The 10691-nt window shown below is 30.8% G+C and overlaps 1 protein-coding gene across 2 annotated transcripts; it reads left to right on the plus strand.

The window, feature by feature from the left end:
• The first annotated feature begins 2590 nt into the window (after positions 1-2590).
• LOC120069680 (BRO1 domain-containing protein BROX homolog) lies at positions 2591-6226 on the plus strand. Of its 2 annotated transcripts, XM_039021457.1 has the most exons (12): positions 2667-2737; positions 3091-3330; positions 3537-3611; positions 3684-3742; positions 3813-3948; positions 4037-4133; positions 4223-4289; positions 4395-4493; positions 5062-5151; positions 5255-5409; positions 5532-5633; positions 5958-6226. In XM_039021457.1, the coding sequence occupies exons 2-12, from the start codon at positions 3132-3134 to the stop codon at positions 6130-6132; spliced, it is 1254 nt and encodes a 417-aa protein (XP_038877385.1). In that variant the 5' UTR covers positions 2667-2737; positions 3091-3131; the 3' UTR covers positions 6133-6226. The 2 variants fall into 2 exon arrangements, with proteins under 2 accessions (XP_038877386.1, XP_038877385.1); XM_039021458.1 differs by having other exon boundaries at positions 2591-3330; positions 3693-3742.
• Positions 6227-10691: the final 4465 nt, after the last annotated feature.

Below are 10691 nucleotides of genomic sequence, written 5' to 3' on the forward strand. Positions count from 1 at the left end.
TCGAGGAGGCACTTGTAGTGTTCTCAAATATTGCAGATGAAGGATTGGTTAAAGAAATTGAGAAATTGAAACTTTCCGCTGAGGAAAGATCAAATGTCTTCTCTATAAACGATGATGAATGTGCAGAGAGTTGGAGATTGACACCCAAAATTCTTTGGTGTGCAAAATTTTATCAATCAAAGAGATTCATGTGGAAATATTTAGAAATAATATGCAAAAAAATATGGAGGAATATTCCGGTTCAAATCGATTATGTGCCAAATTATTGAAGGATAAAATCTGCATTCTAGAAAGAGATAGTTGTAAATATAGATATTAGACGCAAAGTATTAGCAAATATAACATAATGTTAAAAAAATTACAAGTATGGCCAAATTTAAATAGTCTATCAATGATAGACTATATTATTGTTAAGAGTTTATCAGTGATAGACCAAACACTGGGAAGAGTCTATGAATGATAGAAGTCTACGCTCATAGATTTGGGAGTCTATCAACGATAGAAGTCTTGGGAGTCTATCAACGATAGAAGTCTATCGCAGACTTGGTTATATTTGCAATTTTTTTTAAATAATATTATACATTTGGTTATTATTCCTAAAAATGCTACCAATTGTAATTAACTCTTCTAGAAAATGGCCCTTGGTTCTTTGATAATTCCTTCCTGGTGTTTGAAGAGGCAAAGACCAACGGCAGCTTTTCCAATCTCCAATTCAGATATGTTTCTTTTTGGGTGAACACTTTCATAACATTCCTGGTTTTTTTTTTTTTTTTTTTTTCAGGAAATAGATGATGAGGGACTTGCAAATTTTCATAACACTAAGAGATCGAGTATTGTACTCTAGAAATCAAATGTCTAGATTATGCTTAGCTCTTTTAGAATTGTGTTGATTTAGAATTGGACTTGTAATGAATTGACTTTAATTTGAAAATAAACAAAAACAAAGTGAAGAGAATGTTTGAAATTCAAGAGACAAATTGTTCAAAGGTGTTGATTTCCTTAATTATTTCATTAAGTCATGCAAGGGTACCTATGGATTATTGTGATAATGATATATTTAAGTCTAGAAACTATTATCTGAATTATTATCTTTCAATAACAATCTTTTCTCGTACAAACATAATTCATTACTAATTGCTTGAAACCAAATTAAAAAGCATGGCATTAAGAATAGTCATGATCAACTTTCATTATTAAACTAACTATTTGTATGATAGATTGATAACAATCCAACATTATAGATCCAATTATATATACAACCTTTTTAATTGAACATTGAATTTAACATGCATTGAGTATCAATTGTATTAAGCATGGAAAACATTCAAGAACACAACATCTATAGAAAGCGATATGCATTAACTTAAATCCATAAAAAAGTTCATCAACACCCTAGAATTATAAAGTTTAGCCACTCATAATTACTAGAAACATACTCTAATTACAACAACCATGAATTTGTAAAGAGAATAAAGAGAAGAGAAAATACTACTCTCATTTTGAACGATGGAACCGATATGAGCGCAAGCGCACATGTCGAGTAATAGTATGGTAAAACGATCAAGAGACCAAATATCATCCTTTGAAGATCAAATGCTCAGATTTAAGCTTAGCTACTCTAGAATTGTGTTGCTAATTTTAGGGTTGATTTTGTAATGATGATTTTTATTTTTATTTTTAAATCAAATAAAACAAAAGTAAAGAAAGAATTGATCAAATTAAAGAGACAAAAATATTCAAGGGTGTTGATTTTCTTAATTATCACCGAGCCATGCAAAGTATTTCTATAGATTATTATGTCATTGATGTGTTTAAGTCTAGCAACTATTACCCAGATTGTTATTCTTCAATAACGATATTTTCTCATACAAATATAATTGACTACTAATTTCTTAAAACGAAGTTAAGAAGCACAACATTAAGAATAGTCTTAATTAACTTTCATTAACAACCTAACTATTCGCATGATAGATTAGCTACGATTCAACATTATAGGTCTGGCTAAACATATAGTATTTCCAATTCAATATCTAACCTAACATACACGATTAATCGATGTGTAAAGCACATTAATACTGAAAAACAATCAATAACACAACTGTGTGGAATCCTTTGAGTTGTTTATCTGTGCACTTTGGGGAGGGTTCGGGGGCAACGCTCAAAAAACCTAAGTTAAATTCGTATTTGACATATTTAATTATTTATGTTTATTTATTATTATGATCCTAGAATTTTGAGAAATGTACTACATAAACTTTCTAACCCTAGGGATGTCATCATTTTATATTCTGTAACATTCTATCTAATGAAATTGTTCTCTCTCTACCCTGTAGACGTAGCTAACACTGTTAGTGAATCCCGTAAATCTATTAATCGATCTTCTGTATTCTTTTGCGTTTTTTATATTCTTTAATTGTTGATTTCATAACAAATTTACTAAATTCGACATATTAGGATCTAAATACTCCTTCCTAAGGTGTAAAATGTTGAAGGAAAAGAGGATGTAAAAATTTTGCAACTTTTTATGACCAACTTGGAAGTCAATAATAGAATCATAAAATATTTTGGCGCCCTTCCAAATCGGGTCCTTGGGCAATGGGGCGACTTCTACGTCTTCGCCATGTGAGATATGTCTCGGCTTCTGAACCTTCCTATTCCCACGATTCTCTTTCTCTTTCTTATTAGATCCTTCTTTCTAATGCCTTCAATAACCTTTTCTCTCCTCTCTCTCCTCTCTGTAACCACTTAACTCTTCTCTGTTTCTCTGACACTTCTTTTTTATTTTGTTTTCCATCCAACTTGTGCTCTTATCTGTTTTTTTCTCATTAATTTTTGAATCTGTCTCCTTAATCATTCCTTCCATTTCCAACGATTTCCTTCTCTTTTGTAATTTTTTACACTTTTTCTTCTCTTCTTACTTCTATCATCAATCCTCTGCTTCTCTGCCCTTTTCCTGTTTACTTCACAGTTTACATTCATCAGAAACCCACCTCTTGATTTTGATGTTTAATGCCTGCTACTATGCTCATCTCTTGTAATCTCTTTAAATGGGGCTGTAAATCGATGTGGGGTTTCTTTGATTTTGTGTAGGATGTTAAGTTTGGGGCCATTTCCTATCAAGAAGAACCACGATGGGTTGCACTTCTTCTGTTTACGCAGTTGGGAGGAAGAAGAAACTGAGCATCCCGGAGATGGTTGTGTTTGTTCCTTCCATGCGAATTCCAGTGCAATCTGATCTTCAGAGACCTCTGAGAGGCCTTATTCCGAATGATCTTGTTCATAGACTGTCTTCCCTTCGTAATCAGATTGTGTTGGTGGCTGAGGATACAGGTTTCATTCTGGCTTTTCTTATTTGTTTGTTGGTGAACTCATTTTAGACATCCCAGATTTTTGTTTTTGTTATTAATATTCCTTGAGTCTGTTTGACAACTCAATTTAACTGAACCAAAGTGAGTTTAAGCTCGCCTGGACAATCACAGATGTTAAGAACAAAACATTTGTTTTCGAATGAAATGAAATGAAACGTGTTCTTGCAGGTGGATCTGCTATAACAGAATTGCGGCGAGCTCTAGAGGAGTATCTATCTGTTTTAATTGGTTTAACAAAGAAAGGTCTCTTCATCTCATTCTACAGTTATATACTCAATTGAGAGCTCGATGGATGATAGTTCCAATTTTATGCAGAAACCATAGATGATGGATTGATAGAGTTCAAATGGAGAAATTTAGAAAATGGACGACAAGTAAGACTAGCGCCTACATTCATACATTATATTGTTTAATTGAGTTACATATAACAAACATGATGGGCAGGAAACATGTGTAGCAAACTTCTGGTTTGAATTGCTGTCTGTTGTTCACTTAATGGCTATGCTGACTCTATCAGAAGCTGATTCCTTGATGATCCCCAAGGATCACACTGGTTCTGGTTTGAGAGTAGTGTCTTCAGGTCATATAAAGTAGCCTATTTTACAATAATGTCTTCTAGAAACCGACTTTAAGGTCCACCTATTAACTAAATGTTGCTTAACTTTCAGATTGCAAGAGGGATGCCATTGATTTGCTTATTAAAGCATCGGGGTATCTCGATTGCTGCATTCGGGATATTCTGGTTTACATTCCATTTGATATTAAGTATGCAAGGCTTCAACACTTTTAAATTTTTTCCTAGTAGACTTGTGCTAAACTACCATTGTCTAACATTTTCTACACATGTATCCTAGGAAGCGGTTGCCTAATGATTTTCAACCAGGTATGCTTGAAGCCATTTCAATTCAAACTTTAGGACAGGTACAATGTTGTCGTTTCGTCCTATTGATATAGTCTATCTCGAGTTTTCCGATCTGCAAGTTATCTCTATATCTAACTTGAATGGAGGTATCTGTTTATAATCAGGGAACTGAAATCCAACTTGGTTTAGCTGTTGAAAGTCAGAACGCCACCTTATCCGTGAAAAGGAGATTGGCATGTGAGCAGTTGATCTATTTCAGCCAGGTTTGAGTGGCTTTATCTTTGATTACTCAACCTTTTCCCCATTTGAATTTCTGTGGGAGAGACTATATCTATTTGGCTATGATCGTAAGCATGTCAGGTTTTGCTCCTTCATTTCATTTATCAATGAAATTGTTTCTCATTTAAAAGTAAAGATGTATATCCCAACACAAATAATAAAGGGATTAAAGGGAAAGGAATGAGTTCAAGCTATGATGACACCTACGTAGAATTTAGTATCTTACAAGTTATTTTAGCAATCAAATCTAGTAAGGACTAATTACTATCCCGTGAAAATAGTCGTGGTTCATACCATCTAAACACTCACGGATATTTAAAAAATAAATGATTAAAAAGGTCTAGTGAATTTAGGTGATAGTTCTCTTGCCAAAGTGAGCATAGTTCAGCGGTAATTGGCATGTACTCCCTTCTAGGAGGTTGGAGGTTCAATCCCACCGTCGTATTTGTTGCAATAAAAAAATAAAAAAGAGTAATACTACTTTTGTTGCAGTATCAATCTTCCTGGTTTTACCTTTCTTTGGAGTTTGGTGTTGATTCTTTTGTTATTCAGGCTTACCAATGCTTATCAGAATGCGACATGGATCGAGGATATGGAAAGAAGCACATGTCATTCATTAAATGGAAATTTCTTGAATCCAAGGTTTTTGCATAGTTGTGCTATTGAAATGAAACTGTGTTCTTTCTGCATTTCTCAAATGTCTTCATATCCTTTTATCTTAGTTTCAAGATAATTGTTATATCAGGCTGCAGCTTACTACTACCACGGTCTGATCCTCGACAAAGGTTCGGAACCGTCGTGCCATATCAGTGCTGTGTGCTGTTTTCTTGCTGCAGAAGAGCTTCTGCTTGAAAGCAAGAAGGCCTGCTTGAGCTTCTGTCTTGCATCTCCTGTCACCAGGTTGGTTGTTTTCATACCTCTCTCTTTCTGAGCCTTTCTGATGATCTTGCTGCTCTACTTTCTATCAGTTCAAAACTTGGAACACTCAGCTTTCTTTATGTTTTTGTTATCATTCTTGCAAGATCTCCTCCACTCTGGGGTGCTATGAAGCATTTACATCAGAAAATTCCAGAAGTTGCTTCTAGGAAGTCTCAGATGTATGGATACCTCTTGGAACAGGAGAAGTAAGACATCTTTAACTACCTTCTTCCTTTTCTTAGTTTCATCTTTAGTTTCACTTCTACCCTTTAGGGATGTTTGACTCAAATTTCCAAGGCTTCAAACTTTTTGGAGTAGGAATAGCTTAAGCACGAAGTACGAAAAAACCGAAGCTTAAGAAAAGTGGAAACCATAAAGAAATTAGAAGGAAACAAACATAAATTTCAAAACAGAAAATTAGAAACTAAAATTATTATCAAATGGGGTTTTTGATGAAGTGTATACCATGTTTAAGGTAACAAAAGTTTGAATGTGAAAGTAATGAAACTTTGATGGGTTGTCACAAACAGGGCACTTCAAGCATTACCTGAATTACCAGAATTTCAACTGTCATTAAGACCAGAGGAATATCAACTACCTGAACTTGATTCAGCTTGGAGCTCTGAAAATTGTGAAGCCCAGAGTCAGACCTTAAAGTTAAAGGAACACCTTAATGATAGTGATTATGAGACTTTATCTGAATGATTTCTTTTAATCTTTCATGTTAAATTTTATTTAATATCAGTATTTTGGCATAATGAAATTAATTACCAAAAAAAGACATCAATTACATTTCCCAGAAAAGATCCTAAATTTGTTTGTTGGGCCCAGAAATGAAGCCTAGGCCCAATCCTAAATCCAGCATGCACAGTATCAAAATAACCCTGCAAATCGATCAAACTCCGTTTTTTTAGTTCAAATAATTAGGAATTAAATCATCGACCTTTAAAAGGGTGATTTGTATATTATTTACTGAACTAACCACACATTAAATACCAAACCAAACACTATGCAACATAAATTAGAAGGGCTAAATTCGAACAAAAACAATGCAAAAGCTTCTATAGATTCCCTAATTTTCAAGTTATACCATATATTTGTTAAAATTCATTTAACGCGCTTGAAAATATTTTTTTTATGCAATCATTTGGACAAATACTTATCGTAAAGAGAAATTTTGCAACCTTTCTTTTTGTTTTAAGATTAAAATTGCAACACTTGAGTTTGACGCGTAATTTGGATAGAATATAAAGTTTAGAGGCAAAGATTTATTTTGTCTTTTATTTCTTTAGGTCATAGGATTGGTAGATAGCACTATTGATTTTTTAGATGATAATCCGTATTTTATCTATTGTATAATATAAATGAATAATACAAAATAAAAAACAACCAAATATAAAAAATTGAGAAAGATATCAACACTTTAGCATAGATTAACTGGGCATTATAATGTTGTTAGAAGTCGTAACAAAAGTTTAAATCCAAAAAATTTTAAGGATCTATTTACAAATATATTTTAAGATATTTAGAACTTAATTAGTAGATAAACATAATAGAAAAATTCTTATAAATAAAAAATTCAAAAAATATTTATGCTTTATAGCAAAAGTTCTAAAAATGCTTTGTACTTTTGGAATTTTTTGCTATAAAGTGTAAATATTTTTAAACATTTTTTTATATTTAATAATTTAAATTATGCAAAATATCCCGAAACAAGAACTTTCAAAAATTTTAAAAATATCCTTAAACTTTTCTAAAAAAAAAAAAATTTAAATACCCTACTATTAGTTTTGGATGAAAACCATTAGGGTTTTGTTTCAAAAATATCCTAAACTTTCAAAAATTTCAAAAATACTCTTAAACTTAAAAAACAAACTTCAAAAATACCCTTATCATTAGTAAATGAAAATAGATACGTGCTAAATCATAGATTGAAGTAGGGAAGAGAGAAAATGGAAGAGGAGGTGATAAAGTGTATATAAACGATAAGAACATTTTTATATTTTTTTTTTTTTTTTAAGGTAAGGGTATTGATGCAACTTTCGAATATTTAAAGATATTTGGAATGAGGTATTAACGGTTTCCATTCATATATTAGTAAAGGTAATTTTTTTAACTTTCTTTAAGTCAAATAGTATTTTTTAAATCTCAGAAAGTTTAAGGGTATTTTTTAAACAAAACACCAAGGGGTGTTTGATTCACCAACATGAGTTGAGTTGATAAAAATTACCAACTCAATGTTTGGCCCCCAAACTTTAAATGTTTGTGAAGTTAAGTTGGTTATTTTTACCAGCTACCCTAACTCTCTCTCTCAAATGTTTTCAATGGTTCCACCAGTTAGCCATCATTGGCAACTATCGCTGCCACATTCTAACAACATACCTAGAGACTACCTTTGTGTGACCAACTTCGAAGATCAACTCCAAGCTTTAACAACCACCTTCGACAATTAACTCCAATAATAACCACATTTGATAGCCAACATCAACTAAGGCCTCCTCTGACAACTAATATTGACATTCATCGTCAGCGACTACCATTGTCACACTCCAACGACATACTATGGCAACTAACTCCAACAACCACCTTCACACGGCCAACTCCAATGATCAACTTTGAGCTCTAGAAACCACCTCCAATGGTCAACTTCGTGACAACCACCTACGACCAACAGCAACACTCATCTCAGGCGACCAACTCTAACAAAGACCACATCTAATGATCAACTTCAACAAAGACTACCTTTGGTAGCCAACCCCGACGATCACCTCATCGTTCATCTTCAACGACTAACTCTAACAACTAACTCGACTGATTATATACTAAAAGAAAAAAAAAAAAAAAAAAAAAAAAAACTTGACTGGTGAAAATGTTTTTAATTATAAAATTTGGATTATTAGTTTTTAATGTTTAATAGTCATATTTTATAGTAATTTGATATTAAGAGATTATCTGAGGATGATCGAGTATCCTTATAGACCTACTTGTCACAGACATCCAAAAGATTGATTGCTTCTTAACGGTCCTACCACAGTCTTGGAAGAGGTATTGTTTATATCTACTTTTATATGAATGTCTATTTTGACTATCCTAATGAACAATATTTTTTTTGTATGCATGAAACTAGCTCATTATTGGCTATGCTTTATTTATATATATGTGTGCGCATATACACACGGACACACATTTTTTGTGCATGTTCAACTCATATGTTTCACAACTTTTAAAGGGTCATTGATTATATAAATAATAAGATTTTGTCTACAAATACAATAATTAGTTGAAAATTGTAAAATATAATTTTATTTATTTAGTTCACATCTCAAATGAGTGTTAAAAATTTTAAAATTTGTGTGTAGTTGAATATTTAAACAAAAAAGTAAGTAAAAACAATAACAATAACCCATAAAAATACATATTTTCTTAGGTTACAAAAAACTGATATCTGTAATTCAACTTAACTCACCCCAAACACAGTCAATTATATTACCAACTAAGCTCAATGCACCCTAAATATAGACAATTATTACGAATTCAACTCAACTCTACACCTCAAATATTGACAATTATTACTAACACAAACAACGATTACCCACGGACAATTATTAACTCAACTTTACCCAATCCTGCACTCCATAGCCTCCACTCTAACGGCCTTAATATAAAACTAACAGTAAGAGTATTTTTAGCTTCTTTTTTTTTTTTTAAGGTTTAAATGTATTTTTGAAACTTTTGAAAATCTAAGATATTTTTGATATAAAATATAAAATTAAAAGGGTTTTTTTTAAAATAATTGGTCCTATTTTATATTTGAAGGCTCAATTTATCAATTAACCCTAGTTTTTAAAAAATAAGTCAAACATAGGATAAGGGTGTGAATGTTTGAAACTTTAATTTACTTTAGTTCTACAGCTTCCCCTCTTATTTGGCCATGCGAGGTTGTACTTTTAAAACATTTTTAATAATAATATTTTTAGTTTTATAAATGTGAATGAAACATCGAGCCTTGAATTTTAAGAAAATTCGGCGACAACCATTTTTGCAACCAATTCTGACAATTACCTCTTTCATCTCTAACGAGTAACACTAACTATTAACTCCATCGATCAAATATTTAAAAAAAAATAAAAACAAAAAAAACTCAGTTGATATAATATTTAATATAATTTTATGTATTAAGTTCACATCTCAAATGAAATTAAGAATTTAGAAAAATAACTCATACGCATACATTAAAATAAATTTTTATTTATTAAGTTCACATCTCATATGAGGATAAAGAGAATTTGGAAAATTATATGTGTAATTGAATAATGGAACAAAAAGTTAGCAAAAAAAAAAAAAAAGCTAATAACAAAATTATATAAATAATATGATTTTGTATACGTTTAGTGCAATACTTAGTAAAAAAATTGTCAATTTTCATCTATTTAAGTTTGTATCTTAAATGAAGATTAAAAATTTGAAAAAATGTGTGTAATTGAATAGTGGAACAAAAAGTTAAGCAAAATAATAAAAACAAAACAATTAAAAAAAAATACATAAAAATGCATTTTTTTAAGGTTACAAAAAATTGAATTTCATAATTAACTCTGCACCCCAAACATAGATAATTATTACCAATTCAATTCAACCAATAAGTTTCATTAATTTAGAGCCTTCAATTTTAAGAAGGTAACAAACAAATCAATAAGTTCCATTTATTTAGAGTCTCCAAACAAACAAAAAAAAATATTATATAGAAGAACACTATTCGTTGAAAATGAAAATATATATTGTCAAAAAACTTATAAATGAAAGAAAGAAAATGACAAAATGTATAATAAGTAATAACAACATAGAATAAATTACTTAGGTTGAATTTGTATCGATGAATTTTTTATTCATGTTTTGCTTAACTTGAATCAAATTGCTTATTCTCTAATTCATCGATATTTTTTCTTTCCAAATTTTTTATATTTGACCTACTAATTTTTCAAAGTGACGATTGTCCAATTCTTCGGTTGATTTGTCAAAACTTTGTAACAATATGAATTTTGTTACTTTTTTTTTAATACAAAATTTGTTACTTCTTAGTATAATATATTGTTCTTTTGATGTCACACACAAAATAAAACATAGAACAAATTTAAATTATACAATTTCTGATTATTTATTGTTCTCTAATGACGAAATTGTGAGGAGACTGAACCATGTGAGGATTATTAAAATAATTCTTTTCAAAATATTTAATATTCAAGATTTCTACTAAATTATTTTATTTA

Source organism: Benincasa hispida, unplaced genomic scaffold, assembly GCF_009727055.1.
Source record: "Benincasa hispida cultivar B227 unplaced genomic scaffold, ASM972705v1 Contig548, whole genome shotgun sequence".
Taxonomy (NCBI): Eukaryota; Viridiplantae; Streptophyta; class Magnoliopsida; order Cucurbitales; family Cucurbitaceae; genus Benincasa; species Benincasa hispida.